Source organism: Anomaloglossus baeobatrachus, chromosome 6 (genome assembly GCF_048569485.1).
Source record: "Anomaloglossus baeobatrachus isolate aAnoBae1 chromosome 6, aAnoBae1.hap1, whole genome shotgun sequence".
Lineage (NCBI taxonomy): Eukaryota > Metazoa > Chordata > Amphibia > Anura > Aromobatidae > Anomaloglossus > Anomaloglossus baeobatrachus.
Window position 1 is genome coordinate 199,423,049 of NC_134358.1, and position 22,387 is coordinate 199,445,435.

The 22,387-nt window shown below is 45.3% G+C and overlaps 1 protein-coding gene across 1 annotated transcript in view; it reads right to left on the reverse strand.

Moving 5' to 3' along the window:
• Positions 1-5,729: 5,729 nt before the first annotated feature.
• Positions 5,730-22,387, reverse strand: part of CYB5A (cytochrome b5 type A) — a 45,276-nt gene continuing 28,618 nt past the window's right edge. Inside the window, exons 2-5 of the mRNA XM_075314620.1 lie at positions 21,469-21,597; positions 20,044-20,073; positions 11,037-11,071; positions 5,730-8,522 (exon numbers count right to left, since the gene is read on the reverse strand). Of these exons, the coding sequence (XP_075170735.1) occupies positions 8,441-8,522; positions 11,037-11,071; positions 20,044-20,073; positions 21,469-21,597 (276 nt within the window). The 3' untranslated portion in view covers positions 5,730-8,440. The remainder of the gene's footprint in view (positions 8,523-11,036; positions 11,072-20,043; positions 20,074-21,468; positions 21,598-22,387) is intronic.

Sequence of the window (22,387 nt, forward strand, 5' to 3'; positions counted from 1 at the left end):
GCCTGCCACCGACCGAGGATGCGGTTCGGGGAGGCCGAAAGTCATGAGGAGGCCGCCTTGGAGGCAGTGCCTCCGGCGGTTTTTTGGGGGCGTGACTTAGACCGCCACGCATAGGAGTTCCTCTGGCCTGTTGGACGAAGAGGATTGGGACTTGGCTGAGGGCCGAAAGGACCGAAACCTCGGCTGTATTTTCCGTTGCTGAGGTCTCTTCGGTTTGGACTGGGGTAAGGACGAGTCCTTTCCCTTGGATTCCTTAATAATTTCATCCAATCGTTCTCCAAACAATCGGTCGCCAGAAAACGGCAAACCGGTTAAGAACTTCTTGGAAGCAGAGTCTGCCTTCTATTCGCGGAGCCACATGGCCCTGCGGACTGCCACCGAATTAGCGGATGCTACCGCTGTACGGCTAGCAGAGTCCAGGACGGCGTTCATGGCGTAGGACAAAAAAGCCGACACCTGAGAAGTCAAAGACGCAACTTGCGGAGCAGAGGTACGTGTGACTGCATTAATCTCAGACAGACAAGCTGAGATAGCTTGGAGTGCCCACACGGCTGCAAAGGCCGGGGCAAAAGACGCGCCTGTGGCTTCATAGATGGATTTCACCAGGAGCTCTATCTGCCGGTCAGTGGCATCCTTGAGCGATGAGCCATCTGCAACTGATACTACAGATCTAGCCGCCAGTCTAGAGACTGGAGGATCCACCTTGGGACATTGAGCCCAACCCTTGACTACGTTAGGGGGGAAGGGGTAACGTGTGTCATTAAGGCGCTTAGTAAAGCGCTTGTCCGGAAATGCTCTGTGCTTCTGGACAGCATCTCTGAAGTTAGAGTGATCGAAAAACGCACTCCGTGTACGTTTGGGAAACCTAAATTGGTGTTTCTCCTGCTGCGAAGCCGACTCCTCTATAGGTGGAGGTGGGGGAGAAAGATCTAGCACCTGGTTGATGGACGATATAAGATTATTTACTAAGGCGTCCCCCTCAGGTGTATCAAGATTGAGGGCAACGTCAGGGTCAGAGCCCTGAGCTGCGACGTCCGCCTCGTCCTCCAGAGAGTCCTCAAGCTGAGACCCCGAGCAGCGTGAGGAAGTCGGGGAAGATTCCCAGCGAGCCCGCTTAGCCGGTCTGGGACTGTGGTCCGTGCAGGAGTCCTCCACGTGAGACCTAGGGGCCACCCCGGGAGCACGCTGCGGCGCAGACCGAGAGGGGCCTGGAGGCGATGATCCAACAGTGCCCGGGGCCTGTGTAAGGACCGGTCTGGACTGCAAGGCTTCTAGTAGCTTGGCAGACCATTTGTCCATAGACTGAGCCATGGATTGTGAAAGCGACTCAGAGAGTTTCTCAGCAAAAACTGCAAACTCTGTCCCTGCCGCCTGGACAGTGGAAGCAGGAGGGTCTGCCTGAGCCGAGGGGCCCACTAGTGACCGAGGCTCCGGCTGAGCAAGTGCAACAGGGGTCGAGCATTGCTCACAGTGAGGGTAGGTGGAACCCGCAGGTAACATAGCCCCACAAGAGGTACAGGTTGCAAAAAAACCCTTTGCCTTAGCGCCCTTGCTCCTTGTGGACGACATGCTGTTGTCTCCTAGGAGAGTGATCACTGAGGGTATATAGCCACAAGTAAACAACTCGGCCGAACAGAGAAAATATATACAAATTATATATATATATATATATATATATATATATATATATATATATATATATACATATATATACACTCCGGCACCCTAGGGGGACCAGCACCGGGTGACCGGTGTGGCTTACCGACCGCCCAAAGCGGAGTGAACCCTCCCCATACACACCTATTGCCAATCCACATTATACGCATATATAGCCTGGGTCTCAGCGTCCCATACACGGTAAGTTTTTTAACTGCATGAGAGGACACACACAAGCTAGGGACCCCAACGTAGAGAAATACTTTGGCGTAGTGTTGGGGCTCTTCTGCATTGATCAATTCAGTAGCTAAATTTCTCTTTATTCATATATTCATGGCAGTAATGCAGGTTCCATTTTTCACATTTCATTCTTACAAATAGCTATTGAATTTTTCATGTCAGTATTCACACAGCAGTTTCTGCTATTCCATGTATTCCCCTTCCATAGTCACTGGTGTGCATACCTTATCTCCCCATAGTGATGTTTTTTAGGTTTTTTGCACCCAGTTCAGACATAGAATGGAGTTCCAAACGTTATTCCTTAATGTTAGTAGTTTTTCGTTTGTGAACCCTCCCCATACACACCTATTGCCAATCCACATTATACGCATATATAGCCTGGGTCTCAGCGTCCCATACACGGTAAGTTTTTTAACTGCATGAGAGGACACACACAAGCTAGGGACCCCAATGTAGAGAAATACTTTGGCGTAGTGTTGGGGCTCTTCTGCATTGATCAATTCAGTAGCTAAATTTCTCTTTATTCATATATTCATGGCAGTAATGCAGGTTCCATTTTTCACATTTCATTCTTACAAATAGCTATTGAATTTTTCATGTCAGTATTCACACAGCAGTTTCTGCTATTCCATGTATTCCCCTTCCATAGTCACTGGTGTGCATACCTTATCTCCCCATAGTGATGTTTTTTAGGTTTTTTGCACCCAGTTCAGACATAGAATGGAGTTCCAAACGTTATTCCTTAATGTTAGTAGTTTTTCGTTTGTGAACCCTCCCCATACACACCTATTGCCAATCCACATTATACGCATATATAGCCTGGGTCTCAGCGTCCCATACACGGTAAGTTTTTTAACTGCATGAGAGGACACACACAAGCTAGGGACCCCAACGTAGAGAAATACTTTGGCGTAGTGTTGGGGCTCTTCTGCATTGATCAATTCAGTAGCTAAATTTCTCTTTATTCATATATTCATGGCAGTAATGCAGGTTCCATTTTTCACATTTCATTCTTACAAATAGCTATTGAATTTTTCATGTCAGTATTCACACAGCAGTTTCTGCTATTCCATGTATTCCCCTTCCATAGTCACTGGTGTGCATACCTTATCTCCCCATAGTGATGTTTTTTAGGTTTTTTGCACCCAGTTCAGACATAGAATGGAGTTCCAAACGTTATTCCTTAATGTTAGTAGTTTTTCGTTTGTGAACCCTCCCCATACACACCTATTGCCAATCCACATTATACGCATATATAGCCTGGGTCTCAGCGTCCCATACACGGTAAGTTTTTTAACTGCATGAGAGGACACACACAAGCTAGGGACCCCAACGTAGAGAAATACTTTGGCGTAGTGTTGGGGCTCTTCTGCATTGATCAATTCAGTAGCTAAATTTCTCTTTATTCATATATTCATGGCAGTAATGCAGGTTCCATTTTTCACATTTCATTCTTACAAATAGCTATTGAATTTTTCATGTCAGTATTCACACAGCAGTTTCTGCTATTCCATGTATTCCCCTTCCATAGTCACTGGTGTGCATACCTTATCTCCCCATAGTGATGTTTTTTAGGTTTTTTGCACCCAGTTCAGACATAGAATGGAGTTCCAAACGTTATTCCTTAATGTTAGTAGTTTTTCGTTTGTGAACCCTCCCCATACACACCTATTGCCAATCCACATTATACGCATATATAGCCTGGGTCTCAGCGTCCCATACACGGTAAGTTTTTTAACTGCATGAGAGGACACACACAAGCTAGGGACCCCAACGTAGAGAAATACTTTGGCGTAGTGTTGGGGCTCTTCTGCATTGATCAATTCAGTAGCTAAATTTCTCTTTATTCATATATTCATGGCAGTAATGCAGGTTCCATTTTTCACATTTCATTCTTACAAATAGCTATTGAATTTTTCATGTCAGTATTCACACAGCAGTTTCTGCTATTCCATGTATTCCCCTTCCATAGTCACTGGTGTGCATACCTTATTTCCCCATAGTGATGTTTTTTAGGTTTTTTGCACCCAGTTCAGACATAGAATGGAGTTCCAAACGTTATTCCTTAATCAAAGCGGAGTGTGTGTCCACCAGATTCCCTGCCTTAGGTCTCCCAGAGCTGCAGAGCTCGTTCCTGAAAATCCTCCACCGGCAGAACGTGTGTAAAAATGGCTGCCGGAGTTCTCAGGGGAGGAGGGAGCCGTGGGCGGCGACTAGTAAAGTGCGGGAATCTGGGGCCCACAGTGATCAGTGAGGGGGGGGGGGGGGAGGACACAAAGTATGCTCCAGCCCTCACTGCCGACGTCAGGTCGACCGTCCCGCCCTTACCCCTGACTGGCAGGCCCGGGGGCGGGAGTTATGGTACTAGGCCGCAATGAAGCCGGGGACTAAATTTAATACCGCGGCCGACAAACAGGCTCGGTCGGCGCGGAAGTTCCGGTCTTCACAAACCAGCAGCTGCTGGTGCAGCGTCTGTGAAACAAGCGCTCCATGCACAGTCCCCATGGGGACACAGAGTACCTTTAGATGCAGGGCCCTGTCCCTGAGGATACATAGACTCCTGTCCGGCAGATTCCCACAGGGGCTGCGGAGGGAGCCCGGTCCCAGTAAATGGATGACCGGTCAGGATCCCACTTCTCCCAGAGCCTCTAAGGGATGGTGAAGGAAAACAGCATGTGGCTCCAGCCTCTGTACCCGCAATGGGTACCTCAACCTTAACAGCACCGCCGACGTAGTGGGGTGAGAAGGGAGCATGCCGGGGGCCCTGTGGGGGCCCTCTTTTCTTCCAACCGATAAAATCAGCAGCTGCTGCTGACTAAAATGGGAATGCATGAGTGGATGTGTGCCTCCTTCCACACAAAGCATAAAACTGAGGAGCCCGTGATCCACGGGAGGGTGTATAGGCAGAGGGGAGGGGTTACACTTTTTCAGTGTAATACTTTGTGTGGCCTCTGGAGGCAGAAGCTATACACCCAATTGTCTGAGTCTCCCAATGGAGCGACAAAGAAAAAAAAAAAAAAAAAAAAAAAAAAAAAACTATTTTTTTCACACTTTTAGTTGTTTTTTTTATTCATTTTGAATCATTAGATTTATTAGCTTATCTAGAGAAGGTAGAAAACAGTCTCTGTATTACCACCTATATGTAGCAGGCTCTCTCGTAAATCCAACTCATTGAGGGTTAATCATAACTAGGGCTTAGTGATGAGCAAGCATGGTGCCACTGCTCGTTACTCAATCGAACATCGGGGTGCTCTGGTACAATAGAATTTAAAAATGCTTGAATTTCCCATTCACTTCCAGTATACTTGGTACTCGAGTTGCGCCTGAGAATCCTGATGCTTGATCGTGTAATGAGCAGTGGCGAACACGCAGGCTCATCACTGCTAGGAATATCAACAAAACAAGACATGTTTCGGAGTAATTTCTCCTCATTATTACTGGCTGGCTAGTTAACTTGGTTTTCATGCAGACCTTGGTAGTGCTGTTTCTTCTAGATATCCAGCTGGTATTGGTATCCCTGATTTCCACTGATGAGTAGCAATTACTCTTAAACAGTCTATGCATGGCTATCTTTGGTTTGGATGATAGCCCAAGTCATGTCTCAAAACTTATTTCTGTTCAGTGTCTTCATACTGCTTTCCTAGAGGTAGTTACTCTGGAAGACTGATTCTCCCATCTAAACAGCCATGGAGCATTGTTTATAACATGACCTACCCCAGCTGGATCTTTGCTAGGAGAATCCCTCGCATTTTTGACAGCTTACCACTTTCTGCATTTAAAGCAATGATAAAAATACAGTTTAATGATCACCAAGAAAGCAAAAAAACCACCAGTTTAAAAAGGTTTTCAATTTATTAATACCGATTGAAATACTTGCCATTTTCCTTTTAATTAGCCTTATCTTATTTAAAAGGTATAACTTGTATACAATGTTTATTGCACTTTGCAAATGTAGGTTATATTTAAGAACAAGATATGAATACATTTTGGCAACAGTTAAAAAGTTAAAATTACAAAAACAGAAATACAACTTGAAATAGAAGTTAAGCTGAATTCTGTTAAATTATTCCTTATGGAAAAAAATTCCATTGAAGCTTTTTTTGCCAGACGTTATAATCGCTATATGTGTCTTGATTATTTGTATATAGCATCCACAAGGCTTCAGGAGATATCCAACCTTGAATACAATTTTACCAATATCTAAATATCTTGAAAGATTTGTGCTGATTAATGAAAAAAATATATATCTAAAGCAGTTGGTCCTTCTTTTCCAGTGCAGATCTTCAAATCTTCTGCATGAGTAGCGTTAAAGGGAGTCTATTCCAGGTTTTTTTGCCCTATCTGTGGATATCAAAAACAGTGACAACCAGCCCGATTAGGAGGTTTATAAAAAAAAAAACAAAAAAAAAAAAAACACCCACATAAGATGTGAGCCAAGTAATGTGTTAGCCAGAAGTCCTTGTATTTCCAAGAGGTGGTCCAACTAACTCATCCATCACAGTGCACAAGGATAAAGCTCTGAGTCAAATGTTGTAGGGCCGGACGAGCCAGCCACCTAATCACAGAGGACTCCTTAGGGTTTGCACATCATTTAGAGGACTCCTGAGCTCATGTCCCTTGAATCCTCATGTTGCCCCTAATAAAACTATTTTTTTTGAAAATTTGCTCCAAGCTGATTGATAAAAACACACTGATGGAATCACATTCTACCATTACTTCATGTTGCCCTCATATAGGCCAACATAAACCTGGCAACAGATTCCCTAAAAAGTATAATTTTGGCTTCCTGTCATCACTACAGAAGCTTAGCTTACAGTATATCATTTCTATCACTGGGCTAGGAATACAAACAATATGCAGGAGGCTGAAGGCAGACAGGTCCTGAATTTAACGCTTGCCCTTCTACATCACCAAAGTGGAGCGTATATAAATCATTCAAGGGTGGACACAAACTGTAAAGAATGTAGTGTGTCAAAATGAAGTAATGCCATATAATGCAATACATGAGATTATCCACAATTGGTAATACCACTGGTTACTTACTCTAATTACATGGTGTAAGCATTTTACAGACATAAAAAAAAAAAAAAAAAAAAATCAAAAATTTGGAAATTTAAAGTTGAATTACAATCCATAACGTTTTGTTTCTTCCTTTTTTGGTTCTGGGTGGCCTAACATCAATCATAGACATTGTGGCCTAAAACGTGATCAAAGGCATCACAAAGAGTTCACACAGTTATCTTTTTCATTTATTTAGGATATAGACCAAGCATGGTCATCATCAGGTCTGGTCATCAATTCTTCACACAATCAACAACATTGGGATTTAAGAATGACACAGAAAATATCAACATAAGCCCAAATATACATGGTATGGTGAAAGCGCACAATGACAGAGAAGGCACTATGAAGAACAATGGTCTGACATATTTCACAGAGGGCATAATTCTTATTGGTGATACCATATGGAAACACTGAGCAGAGCAGTATTGGTAATTGGTGTCATGGCATTTGAATATCATTTGAAAGCAGTTGTCCAGGACTACAAACCAGTGACTACAGAGCAGCAGAAAGGGTCGTTCTAGACTTGCAATTGTGACGGCATCCTATTAACAGCAAAAGGACAGCATCCAAGTGCTACGCCATCCTATTTGCTAGAACTGACGGTGTACATATGGGGGCTGCAGGACCTGAAAACAACTGTTTGGGTGCTAAGTTTTAGGTGAGCAATCAGACTTTATCACATCTTGATAATAGCTAATCACTGTTGTAGTCCTGGACAATGCCTTTATAGCACATGCCCCCTTTTATGGAATGTCTACCCAAATAAGAACAATTGTGTTCCCCAACCCTATACTTAGGTTTCTCATGATCCCTGCCACCTGCGTATGGGGCTAAACTTGACTGTCATATGTATTGTCTGATATATTGGAATACCAAGCAACCTCCTGTAAGTGACTTGTACTCAACTCAGATGGTGGGTGACCAGAGGAAGCAAGGTTGTCACTAGATAAGCATCATACCCCACTGAACACACAAAAAAAAAAAAAAAAAAAAGAAGGAGGGGTAGCTGTCAGAAACATTCTGTAAACCATATAGAATTTAATGCACATTATTATGTTTACCACAATTTCTGAGACGTCAGATTTATATTTATTTAATGTTTTCTAATAAGTACATGAACCATGAGACGCAAAATAGTTTCATCCAATTTATCATTCGCCACTAAAAGATATTTCTGATTCTTGAAGATCATGTCAATGAATTTTTTAAGGGGGGGGGGGGACAGAAAGAAACCATTGTGTACACCATATCTGTATGCACAAATTCACAGTTTCCATTATTATTCACAAGTCCATCCACATTTCAGTACATGGCCAGACTGGAGGTATCCATTTAAAAACTAAAATATAAAAGCTCTTAAAATGGTTCGAAGTCTGACTTCATACGAACACAGATCAGAAACATGGTGGGCCATCTAAAAAATGATGCTCGCCTTAAGGGTCTGGACCGGAAACTGTTCTGGAAATTCTGTGGATGAGTTTTACTCTTCTGCCATATAGAAACGATACATTAAGGCAACAATGACAGCAGATATTGCTGGAATTATCCAGTTACTCCACAAGCTAGAAGTAAAAAAAAAAAAAAAAAAAAAAAAAAGGTACATGGTTAATGTAAGCACGATTTATTATTATTAATTATTATTATTATTGTTTCTAATATTGGTTCCTTAACTAGTTAAGCAATGTGTATGTTGTCCCAAATATGTTAAAGCGTAAACTCAAGTGGGTTTTTTTTTTTGTCAGCACTTGAAATATAAGCCACATGATCCCGGTATTATACCTACCCTGCTGCCCTCTCCGACCTTTATCGGCTCCGCTCTGGTCCTGCAGCGCCATCTTGCGCCCATGACCTCTGACTGTCCGGAAGTCAGAAGTTACGGCACAAACGCTTAATGTAACTGTGAGAGCCAGAACGAGGTTTACAGAGTTTCATGGATTGTGCCTTAGGTCACAAATCAATGTAACACTGGAGCTGTCGGCAGATCAAAAATCGTTGGAGACTGGCGGGAACGATGCAGAAAAACGAAGATGTTGGCAGGTGAGGATAAGACAGGGAGCAGGGGACTTTTAAAGCACCATTCTCGCACTGAAATAAAAAAAAATAAAAATCTCCAAAAACGCTGGAGTGGTGTTTTAAGGATCATTGTAAATGAGTATGTGTATATTGTATTAACATATAATATATATTATATATACTGATGTAACACACACACCCACTTGCACATATCTCTCCTTCTAAATGAACGTTAAGGATTATTTTAAATGTGTACATCCATGCATATGTATGTATGTATGTATATTATATATACACATATACTGTACATACATACACACATATGCATGTACACATTTAAAATAATCCTTAACGTTCATTTAGAGGGAGAGATATGTGCAAGTGGGTGGTTGGGTGTGTTACACAAGCAACATTTTTATTTCCCAATTAAAAAAAAAAAAAAAACACCACACAAGAAAAATTGAACAAACTTGTACTACTATAACTACTATACAATAATACCTCCAAATCACAGAAAAAAAAAAAAAAAAGAGTTACGCTAAAATGTCCTTTTAAATGTCTATTTTCCCCTTAAACACTCATGTTAGTAACTTTATTATAAAATTTGCTACATTTCTTCCTATCCTGATAATCCCTAAATGTGTTCCAATTCTCTGCAGTGTCTTTCACCCTCCTGGAATAGGACATTATCAGGAGGCGGTGCAGTTACTTACTGCAGTTTCTTACATGAGCACCCTCTGAAGAGGTCTTGGATCCATGGCTTTGATAAAAGCTGTGGAAGAGGTGGGCGCAGAACTCTTTGCTTCTGTCACTGTCACAGATTGTAACTGTAAAACATGATGTTTTCTGGGGGGAGGGGAGTGCAGATAGATACAGTATGAGTGACACCAGGACAGCCCCATAGCTTCTATCACTGTCCTCAAATGACTAGTCATCAGGGAGAGGAGCTAGTGTCACACAGCTTCCATCACTGCACCCTGATGACGATTCATTTGAGGGTGGTGATAGCAGCTGTACCATCATACCTTGATGATGTCTTGTTTCACAGGAAGAGCAGAGATAGAAGCAAAGAACTGGCCCTGCGCTCACCTCTCTCAGAGCTTCTATTAGCCCATGAAACCAGGACAAATTAAGAGGGCTGAGATGAAATGCTGTAAATGCTGTAGTAAGTAACTGCAGCGCCACTGCCTGAGGATATCCTGTTCCATTAAAGGTGATAGATGCTGCAAGAAAGTGAGTGCAGCCCCAGCCTCCTGTGACATCCCATTTGAGCCTCGAGAAAAAAAAATTATTACAAGAGTGCTTATAGATATTTAGAAAGAACATTTTAGGTATTGGAATCCACATTAAAAACTGCAGGCAATAACATATTGGCTGCATTTTTCTTGCCTGTACAGGAGAAGTTGTGAACTGAAAGCCCCATCTCTAACGTGATAATCTGTAGCTATGTGTGGAAGCTTCTTGGCAAATTATTCTCTGCCTAACCCTCTACATGTACATAATACTAGGAGCGCTCTCCATTTTATCCACTCCCTTCTGCATTTAGAGCTGAAGGCAGAAAGAATTATCTGGAAGGCAGAGCTCAGTGTTTACACTATGTGCAAAGCAAACGCAGGAGGAGGAGGTTACAGTAAGAAACTCAGCCAAAAGTATTGAGCTGAAACTGGAGCCAAAAATGAGGTCTTGACTCCGAGATCTCATCTTGTTCCTGTAGTATTAAGGACTACCTTGCTGTGTTGTATACACGACCTTGGAAACCTTAAAGTACTAATGCGAATAAACTGATTACCCTTGTATGTTATATAACCTTAGTAAAAACAAGGAACATTTGCTGGTACTTTATTGCTTTACACTACAGCACTTCTCATTCAGATGGTCATCTAATTAATAAAGTAAAAGGATAAAGACACCAGAAAGTGATTCCATAGAGCAAAGATGAATTGTAAACTTCAGGCAAGTAAACCACCAGCGGGAAGGCAACTAACAGGCACTGATATACACAAAATACATCCTGAAGACTCAATGCAAAATAAATAATAAGTTTATGGCAAAAGAGGAAATACCTTGAATCAGAGTCAGAAGTAGTAATAAACGTTTCCTAAAAGAAAAAAAAAAATTCAATAATTAACACTTGCCAGAAATGTGCGTTTCAACATACAACAGTCTCTTCACTTAGCCCGGATATATTCCTATACAGTGGAGCCTTGCTTAACGAGAACAATCCGTTCTGGGACTGTGCTTGTTAACCAAGTTACTCACGCAGCAAAGCAAGATTTCCCCTAGGAAATCATTGCAATGCAGACAATTCGTTTCACAACTTGTCAAATGTCCCATCCTGGTCCCCTATTGTGCCATTCCACACATGCACAAACGCACACAAACACGTATGCACACGCACATATTATATGCTCACCTTACCTTCCGTTCCATCGCCGGTCTCCTGGGACTTGCTGTTCTCTGGTATGGGGCCGGGCTGTGTATCGGGTTACCATAACGATGAGGGAGGAACTTCCGCTCCCAGCGCGCTGACGTCAAAGGCAGAGCTGCTTGCCTCCGATTGGCCAGCGCGCTGCCTTTGAGTAGCGGTGACAGGAAGTTCCTGCTTCGTCGCTATGGATGCCGATGCACAGCTTGGAGTGGAGCGGAGCGGCGAACTACAGGACCCAGGAGGCTGGCGATGAAACGGAAGGTACACATATTATATGCTCACCTTACCTTCCGTTCCACCGCCGGCCTCATGGTACTTTTAGTTTGCAGCGAGGACGTCGCAATGTACCCGGGAACTACAAGAACCATGAGACCGACGATGGAGCGGAAGGTAAGGTGAGCATAATACTGTATGTGTGTGCGTGCGTGTGCGTTTGTGCGTACATACATGTGTGCGTTTGTGTGGACTGCAAGTGTGGGTCAGAGCGCGGTGGATGTACGGAACCGGAAGGGTGTGCGGTGAGAATTTTGCTCGTACAGCAAAGCTTTCTCGTAAACAGAGTTACAAATTTACAGAAAGCTTTGCTTGTTAAGCGAAATTCTCGTTAAGTGGATTACTCGAAGCCAGGTACCACTGTATTAATAAAATCAGATCTAGAGAAAAAAAAGTTTTTGCTCTTATTTTATTCCCGCTGCTGTCCTGACTAATCTGCTTTTTGTTTTTATTTCATATCCGCCATACGGTTCCAGAGATATGGGACTTTTTAGGTAGTGCTATTTTTTCTGGTGTTTACAAAGGGGTGTGGCTCATAGGATTCGACGTGGGCTTGACTTTAGACTGCTCTACATTATTAACCTATGAACAATGCTCCCTTGGTGAAGATCATAAAAAAATGGCACTGTACATAAAATACAAATATACACAAAAAACAACATCTCTGGAACTGTAGGGCAAATTTATAAATTAAAAAAAAACAAAAAACATACCCAGGGAGAGCGGTGAGAATAAAAGAAGAACCAAAAACTAAGATAGCTCGCTTTATGGCCATGTTTACGTCGGTCTATGTAAACAGACTGTTAACTGGCCTCTGACAGGGGATAGATTACCGATCTCCAGTCATATTGTGCTGCCGGTCTGTCCATGTAAATGGACTTAGGTTCTGTTCACATCTAAGGCTTTGTTCACACTAGAAAAATAATTTTTCTCAAGAAATGTCTTGCGTATGAAAGATTACCGCACTTGCGGTCAAAAACCGCACCAATACCGCACCCAAAAACTAATGCGGTTTTACGAGTTTTTTCCGCAGGTTGGTCCCTGCGGGGGTTTTTTTTACCTTTATGTCAAAAACCACAGGTACCTGCAGAAAAGAAGTGACATGCTCAATCTTTTTCTCAAGAAATTCTGCAGAATGAAATGTTCTTAAGAAAAAAAAACGCAGTGTGCACACAGCTATTTGTTTTCCACAGGTTTTGCTGGGGAATGTCTGCAGAAAGGTTACAACCATTTTTTGCAGAAATTTCTGCAGCAAAACTGCAAAAAAAACCAACAAAAAAACAAAAAAAAACGCGGGTAAAAAAGCAGTGTGTGAACAAGGCCTAAAGGAGAGGCACCATTAAAAGCCTCTTTTACAGATTCTGTAATGTATGATAGAAGGAATAGAGCGACATGCAGCGTTATCTTCCCCATCCATTATAAGTCAACGTTGGGTGATGTTGATGTTTTTCATGTAACAGATCTGGTAACATTTCATGGTTCCTGTTAGGCTATGTGCACACAGTGCGTTTTTCGCTGCGTTTTTGGCCTCAAAACTGCATGACTTTGCTTCCCCAGCAAAGTCTGTAAGTTTTCAATTTTTGCTGTCCACTCCACACACAACTCTTTTTTTTAAGCTGCGTTTTTGAGCTAAGAAACAAAAGAAAAAAAAAAAAAACAAAAAAAAAAACAAAAAAAAAAAAAAAAGAAGAAGTGGACATGTCAATTCTTTCCTGCGTTTTTGTGTGTTTTCCACCCATGCAATGAATTGGAAAAACCCAGATATCAAAAACACAGCAAAACGCAGCCATAAACGCACCAAAAACACGGTAAAAACGCATGCGTTTTTACCGATGCGTCTTTGCCGCAGGTGCGTTTTTTGCGGCCAAAATCGCACAAAAACGCAGCGTCAAAGAAATGCAGCGTGTTCACATAGCCTTAAACAGAAACCACAATTCCAATGCTAGTCTAGCGTTACAAACACTTTCTAGTTTTGGTAAGCAGTATTCTCAGTAGTGAATGGAATTGCACAGAAAGTGGTGGGAGCGCTACTGAGCAAGAAATATAGTGTCAGGGATGCAGCACAATATTAGTTCTGAGGCCCATTTATTCTCAAAATTGTGGAGGTCCTAAAGATCACAGCACAATAAAGTGATGTGATGACCAAAGGGACCATCAACATACAAAATTAGCCGGATTTAGGTCTATGGCCAAAGAAGGGAATTTTGTTTACTTACCGTAAATTCCTTTTCTTCTAGCTCCAATTGGGAGACCCAGACAATTGGGTGTATAGCTTCTGCCTCCGGAGGCCACACAAAGTATTACACTTAAAAGTGTAAAGCCCCTCCCCTTCTGCCTATACACCCCCCGTGCATCACGGGCTCCTCAGTTTTGGTGCAAAAGCAAGGAGGAAAAGTTATAAATTGGTTTAAAGTAAATTCAATCCGAAGGAATTTCGGAGAACTGAAACCATTCAACATGAACAACATGTGTACACAAAGAACAACAGCCCGAAGGGAACAGGGGCGGGTGCTGGGTCTCCCAATTGGAGCTAGAAGAAAAGGAATTTACGGTAAGTAAACAAAATTCCCTTCTTCTTTGTCGCTCCATTGGGAGACCCAGACAATTGGGACGTCCAAAAGCAGTCCCTGGGTGGGTAAAATAATATCTCGTAATAGAGCCGTAAAACGGCCCTTTCCTACAGGTGGGCAACCGCCGCCTGAAGGACTTGCCTACCTAGGCTGGCATCCGCCGAAGCATAGGTATGCACCTGATAGTGTTTCGTGAAAGTGTGCAGGCTCGACCAGGTAGCCGCCTGACACACCTGCTGAGCCGTAGCCTGGTGCCGCAAAGCCCAGGACGCACCCACGGCTCTGGTAGAATGGGCTTTCAGCCCTGAGGGAACCGGAAGCCCAGAAGATCGGTAAGCTTCAAGAATTGGTTCCTTGATCCACCGAGCCAGGGTTGATTTTGAAGCTTGTGACCCTTTCCGCTGGCCAGCGACAAGGACAAAGAGTGCATCCGAGCGGCGCAGGGGCGCCGTACGAGAAATGTAGAGTCTGAGTGCTCCCACCAGATCTAACGAGTGCAAATCCTTTTCACACTGATGAACTGGATGAGGACAAAAAGAGGGTAAGGAGATATCCTGATTGAGATGAAAGGGGGATACCACCTTAGGGAGAAATTCCGGTACCGGACGCAGAACCACCTTGTCCTGGTGAAACACCAGGAAAGGGGCTTTGCATGACAGCGCCGCTAGCTCCGACACTCTCCGAAGTGATGTGACTGCTACTAGGAAGACCACTTTCTGCGAAAGGCGTGAGAGAGAAATATCCCTCATTGGCTCGAAAGGTGGCTTCTGAAGAGCCATCAGCACCCTGTTCAGATCCCAGGGTTCTAACGGCCGCTTGTAAGGAGGGACTATGTGACAAACCCCCTGCAGGAACGTGCGCACCTGTGGAAGTCTGGCTAGGCGCTTCTGAAAAAACAAACACAGAGCGCTGAGACTTGTCCCTTAAGAGAGCCGAGCGACAACCCTTTTTCCAATCCGGATTGAAGGAAGGAAAGAAAAGTGGGCAAGGCAAATGGCCAGGGAGAAACACCCTGATCAGAGCACCAGGATAAGAAGATCCTCCACGTCCTGTGGTAGATCTTGGCGGACGTTGGTTTCCTAGCCTGTCTCATAGTGGCAATGACCTCTTGAGATAACCCTGAAGACGCTAGGATCCAGGACTCAATGGCCACACAGTCAGGTTGAGGGCAGCAGAATTCAGATGGAAAAACGGCCCTTGAGACAGCAAGTCTGGTCGGTCTGGTAGTGCCCACGGTTGGCCCACCGTGAGATGCCACAGATCCGGGTACCACGACCTCCTCGGCCAGTCTGGCGCGACGAGGATGGCGCGGCGGCAGTCGGACCTGATCTTGCGTAACACTCTGGGCAACAGTGCCAGAGGAGGAAACACATAAGGGAGTTGAAACTGCGACCAATCCTGAACTAAGGCGTCTGCCGCCAGAGCTCTGTGATCTTGAGACCGTGCCATGAATGTTGGGACCTTGTTGTTGTGCCGGGACGCCATTAGGTCGACGTCCGGCATCCCCCAGCGGCAACAGATCTCCTGAAACACGTCCGGGTGAAGGGACCATTCCCCTGCGTCCATGCCCTGGCGACTGAGAAAGTCTGCTTCCCAGTTTTCTACGCCCGGGATGTGAACTGCGGATATGGTGGAGGCCGTGGCTTCCACCCACATCAGAATCCGCCGGACTTCCTGGAAGGCTTGCCGACTGCGTGTTCCCCCTTGGTGGTTGATGTATGCCACCGCTGTGGAGTTGTCCGACTGAATTCGGATCTGCTTGCCTTCCAGCCACGGCTGGAACGCCTTTAGGGCAAGATACACTGCCCTTATCTCCAGAACATTGATCTGAAGGGAAGACTCTGTCGGAGTCCAGGTTCCCTGAGCCCTGTGGTGGAGAAAGACCGCTCCCCACCCTGACAGGCTCGCGTCCGTCGTGACCACAGCCCATGATGGGGGAAGGAAGGATTTCCCCTTCGACAGAGAAGTGGGGAGAAGCCACCACTGAAGGGAAGCCTTGGCTGCCCGTGAAAGGGAGACGTTCCTGTCGAGGGACGTCGACTTCCTGTCCCATTTGCGGAGAATGTCCCATTGAAGTGGACGCAGATAAAACTGCGCAAAAGGAACTGCCTCCATTGCTGCTACCATCTTCCCTAGGAAGTGCATGAGGCGCCTCAGGGGGTGTGACTGGCCTTCAAGGAGAGATTGCACCCCTGTCTGTAGTGAACGCTGTTTGTCCAGCGGAAGCTTCACTATCGCTGAGAGAGTATGAAACCCCATGCCAAGATATGTCAGTGATTGGGCCGGTGTCAGATTTGACTTTGGAAAATTGATGATCCACCCGAAACTCTTGAGAGTCTCCAGAGCAACGTCCAGGCTGCGTTGGCATGCCACTTGAGAGGGTGCCTTGACCAGCAGATCGTCTAAGTAAGGAATCACCGAGTGTCCCTGAGAGTGTAGGACTGCTACCACTGCTGCCATGACCTTGGTGAAGACCCGTGGTGCTGTCGCCAGGCCGAAAGGCAGTGCCACGAACTGAAGGTGTTCGTCCCCTATGGCAAAACGCAGGAAGCGCTGATGCTCTGGTGCAATCGGTACGTGGAGATAAGCATCTTTGATGTCGATTGATGCCAGGAAGTCTCCTTGGGACATTGAGGCGATGACGGAGCGGAGCGATTCCATCCGGAACCGCCTGGTTTTTACGTGTTTGTTGAGCAGTTTTAGGTCCAGAACAGGACGGAAGGATCCGTCCTTTTTCGGTACCACAAACAAATTGGAGTAAAAACCGTGACCCTGTTGCTGAAGAGGAACAGGGATCACCACTCCTTCCGCCTTCAGAGTGCACACCGCCTGAAGAAGAGCATCGGCTCTCTCGGGGGGGCGGAGATGTTCTGAAAAATCGAGTCGGAGGACGAGAGCTGAACACTATCCTGTAACCGTGGGATAGAATGTCTCTCACCCATCGGTCTTTTACCTGTGGCAGCCAGGTGTCGCAAAAGCGGGAAAGCCTGCCACCGACCGAGGATGCGGTGTGAGGAGGCCGAAAGTCATGAGGAGGCCGCTTTGGGAGCGGTTCCTCCGGCGGTCTTTTTAGGACGTGACTTAGACCGCCATGAATCGGAGTTCCTCTGATCCTTTTGAGGCCTTTTGGACGAGGAGAACTGAGACCTTCCCGCGGGCCGAAAGGACCGAAACCTCGATTGTACCTTCCGTGGTTGAGGTCTGTTTGGTTTGGACTGGGGTAAGGATGAGTCCTTTCCCTTGGATTGTTTAATGATTTCGTCCAATCGTTCACCAAACAGGCGGTCGCCAGAAAATGGCAAACCGGTTAAGAACTTTTTGGAAGCGGAGTCTGCCTTCCATTCACGTAACCACATGGCCCTGCGGACTGCCACCGAATTGGCGGATGCTACCGCCGTACGGCTCGTAGAGTCCAGGACAGCATTAATGGCGTAGGACGCAAACGCCGACGCCTGAGAGGTTAAGGACACCACTTGCGGAGCAGATGTACGTGTGACTGCATTAATCTGCGCATGACAAGCTGAGATAGCTTGGAGTGCCCATACGGCTGCGAATGCTGGAGCAAAAGACGCGCCGATAGCTTCATAGATGGATTTCAACCATAGTTCCATCTGTCTGTCAGTGGCATCTTTGAGTGAAGCCCCATCTTCCACTGCAACTATGGATCTAGCCGCCAGTCTGGAGACAGGAGGATCCACCTTAGGACACTGAGCCCAGCCCTTGACAACGTCAGGGGGGAAGGGATAACGTGTATCCTTAAGGCGCTTGGAAAAACGCTTATCTGGACAAGCTCGGTGTTTCTGGACTGCATCTCTGAAGTCAGAGTGATCCAGAAACATACTCAATGGACGCTTGGGAGACCTGAAACGGAATTTCTCCTGCTGAGAAGCTGACTCCTCAATTGTAGGAGCTGGTGGAGAAATATCCAACACCTGATTGATGGTTGCTATAAGGTCATTCACTATGGCGTCACCATCAGGTGTATCCAGGTTGAGCGCGGTCTCAGGGTCAGAATCCTGATCCGCATCATCATCCAGAGAGTCCTCCTGCTGAGACCCTGAACAATGTGATGAAGTCGAGGGAATTTCCCAGCGAACCCGCTTAGGCGGCCTGGGACTGCGGTCCATGTCAGAGACCTCACCCTGGGACCCATGGTTCACCCCAGGAGCACTTTGCAGCTCCAAATGAGGGGGGCCTGGGGTCAATGATTGAACAGTGCCCGGGGCCTGAGTTACCGGTCTGGACTGTAAGGCTTCTAGTATCCTAGCAGACCATTTATCCATAGTCTCAGACAGTTTGTCAGCAAATACTGCAAACTCCGTCCCTGTCACCTGGACAGTGGTAGCAGGTGGTTCCACCTGGGCCACCAGTAGCAGAGGCTCCGGCTGAGTAAGTGCCACAGGGGCCGAGCATTGCACACAATGAGGGTCAGTGGAACCTGCCGGTAGTATAGCCGCACATGAGGTACAGGTTGCAAAGTAAGCCTGTGCTTTGGCACCCTTGCTATTTGCGGACGACATGCTGTTGTCTCCTCTGAGTACAATCCAGGAAGGTATATAGCCAAAAATCAACAGTGCGACCGTACAGTGTAGATGTATAGCATATAAGCATATATATATATATGTACACTCCGGCACTCAGTGGGGCCAGCACCTCAGGTGCTGCTTACCGACCGCTCAAAGCGGTTGTGTGATCACCAGCATCCCTGCCTGGGCCTCCCAGAGCTTTCTCGCCTCTCCAGCGTCAGAAGAGCTGACAGGAATGGCTGCCGGCGTTCTGTGGGGAGGAGGGGGCCGAGGGCGTGCCCTAGAAAGTGCGGGAATCTGGAGCCCCACTGAGCTGAATGAGGGGGGAGGAGGATACAGAGTATGCCCCAGCCCTCAGCGCTGACGTTCTGTGCAGCGTCCCGCCCTGCCCCTGACTGACAGGCCTGGGGGCGGGAATATGCGCTACTAGGCCGCAAAAGCCGGGGACTAAAGTTATAAGCGCGGCCCGCATATAAGCGCGGCCGGCGCGGTAGTCCCCGGCGCACTAACACACCCAGCAGTGCTGCAGTGTATATGGTACCAGCGCTCCATGCGCGGTCCCCACGGGGACACAGAGTACCTCACAGTAGCAGGGCCTTGTCCCTGACGATACTCGGCTCCTGTCCAGCAGATTCCCCAGGGGCTGCGGAGGGAGCACGGCCTCAGTGCCTGGAGACCGATTAGGATCCGACTTCACCCAGAGCCCATTAAGGGATGGGGAAGGAAAACAGCATGTGGCTCCTGCCTATGTACCCGCAATGGGTACCTCAACCTTAACAGCACCGCCGACCAGAGTGGGGTGAGAAGGGAGCATGCTGGGGGCCCTATATGGGCCCTCTTTTCTTCCATCCGACATAGTCAGCAGCTGCTGCTGACTAAGATGTGGAGCTATGCGTGGATGTCAGCCTCCTTCGCACAAAGCATAAAAACTGAGGAGCCCGTGATGCACGGGGGGTGTATAGGCAGAAGGGGAGGGGCTTTACACTTTTAAGTGTAATACTTTGTGTGGCCTCCGGAGGCAGAAGCTATACACCCAATTGTCTGGGTCTCCCAATGGAGCGACAAAGAAATATTAGCACCCCTTCATTACCAGTGTAATGGTCTAAATCACATCCAGTTAGGAATAGATATTGTATGCAATGTGGAGCAGACTACTACACACATAATGGAGAGGGCCAAACCATGATGGAAAAGTAGCAAATACTCTAGCCTTCTCTGTACAATGACACAATGTATTATCAGATCCAGTATCAACATCAGACGCAACACTCACCGTTGGTTTCTGGATCTTGGATCGATCATCCTGTGGGTGAAAAAAAAAAAAAAAAAAAATTACTTTCATATTAAAATATATACTGTATATTCATGCTCTGCTGAATACTAGGGAAAAATATATTTATACTTCAAAAATAGAAAATGATAATGCTCTTTGGTCGCATTCTAAAAAGATGTGAAGAGGTTTCGAGAGCAGGAGGTTTTGAAGATGGATCCAGATCTTAGGGATTGGTTGACACTCTGTGCCACAGTCACATACTGAACGGGTCAGAATTAAAGGGACAGATTGTGCGCCCCGCGGAACCAGTCTACAGGGGATGGGTGAGGGTACAGTAGGTGAGGACAGAGCTGGTTGCGCAGTGGTGTACTGGACTGAGGGCTATTGTAGGTTGTAGGCCTCTCGGAAGTGGTGAGTCTTCAGGTTCTTTTTGACACTTTGAACGGTAGCTGAGAGTCTGATATGCTGGAGTAGAGCGTTCCAGCGTATGGGGGAGGCGATACATGTTACTATGTATTCAATGTATTCTTCAATCACGTTTATTAGCAAAATGACACAAAGCAGTTTTATGCCACTTTGTCTAACAAGTGTATGAACCTGTAGCTGTAAAATACTGTGCCTACATAGTTTGTAGGCTAATACCATTTAATGGTCATGAAAGTCACTCATGAGGCTTTGCCTTACTAAAATTCATTCCCCTCATTAAAAGTGCAGCAATTATCTGAAAATCATTGTTTTCTTCCAGTGATATACTGAGCCTGTGAAGCTATACAAGGGAGCCAATGTCAAGAGGTTAGGAGGAGAGAGCTACAGCCTGAACCAATAAGGAGACAGAAGGCGTGTCTCAGACTACCACAGACTCTATAGGAACTCTAGATAAGCTGTAGTCACACATTTCAACTCTGCATTAATGGAGCAAAGCTAAAAAAAAGGGAGCCAAGCACTGGGGAAATTAGCTAGCAGGCCATCATGTCGTATAGGTATTATTGAATGTGCTCAGTGAGAGGAACAAAATTATAATCTTGTGATACCTTTTAATGGCTAACTAAAATAAAGTGATGTTACAAAGCAAGCTTTCGAGACATCTCAGGTCCCTTCATCAGGCATGGTATGACAAAATATCTGAAGAAACACAAATATATGCACAAACAGAGCAGAGGGATGGCATAATACAACTACTCGTATAGGTATAAACATATGTAATTTTCAGGCTCATGCCGACAACTGCTTTACTTTATTTTAAGCTTTCTGTGAATATTGCAGAGTATGTAGTAGACCATCTCTCTAGACCCACGTGTATCCTTGGAATAGGGTACATTCGCTCCATGAGGAACATGATATATCAGATGTGGAAATCTCACTGCTTTCTGTCTTAATGATATGGTGCTGCACATAAAGCCAACATTAAACATAAAGGTCACTCACTGGATGAAGTTCTCCTATTATAAAATCTTTTGACATGTTTCTGGCATCTGTAGAGTGTCCAATGTCTTCGAATGTCTCTGTTGCATCCCCTCCAGCCTGTTCCCGGAGAACCTCTTCGCCGCCAGGATGCTGAAATCAACACATCACAATTAACTTTGTTTTCTTGTCATCATAAGGAAATCTGCTGACATGGTTAAGCGATCACAAAGGCATTATCATGAAAACACAGAGTGGTAAAAATGTACACAACATAATATAAGGTACCTGTTTAGGTTTTCTTTTCTTATATACCAATATTCCAGCTTTACTGGCAGGATTTAAGGCAATATGCCTGCCTCAATGAAGTACAACACACTTTGGATTGTTATAGCCCCATAGATATAATCATTTTCATAGGAGATTGTCATTAATCGGATCCATCTGTCTACGGCCATCTGCAGCGTCTGACCTCAAGTACAAATTATTGTCTGCAGAAAAATGATGCGTGACCTCCAAGAAAATGTAACGTTCAGATTGTTCTGCTCAAACAGCTCCCTTCAGTGCACTGTATACGTTTCCTACAATTATAAATGGCTTTGTTAGCACACGGTTCCTGAACAGCTTGAACCCACACAGTGCAGCTATTATTCTCTGGTAGATGATGGCTTTGTTTTCAGTTAGTCCACAACTGCATGTGTGTGAGGCCTTCTCGCAGCAATTATCTTCTGCATATATTTCCATGTCAGATAATAAAGGGGTTGGCTGCTTATTAGCATCGTCTCGAAGCACATAAAATATGAAGTTATGCATCTCTCTAATCTTTATTATCTATTTGATGGTGATTCCGTAATACGAGAAGCGCTGCTGCCAAAGAAAACAATGGAGACCAGTTATTTCCTGCTCCATGTGATGAGTTCTAGACAAGAAGAGAAAGTCTATC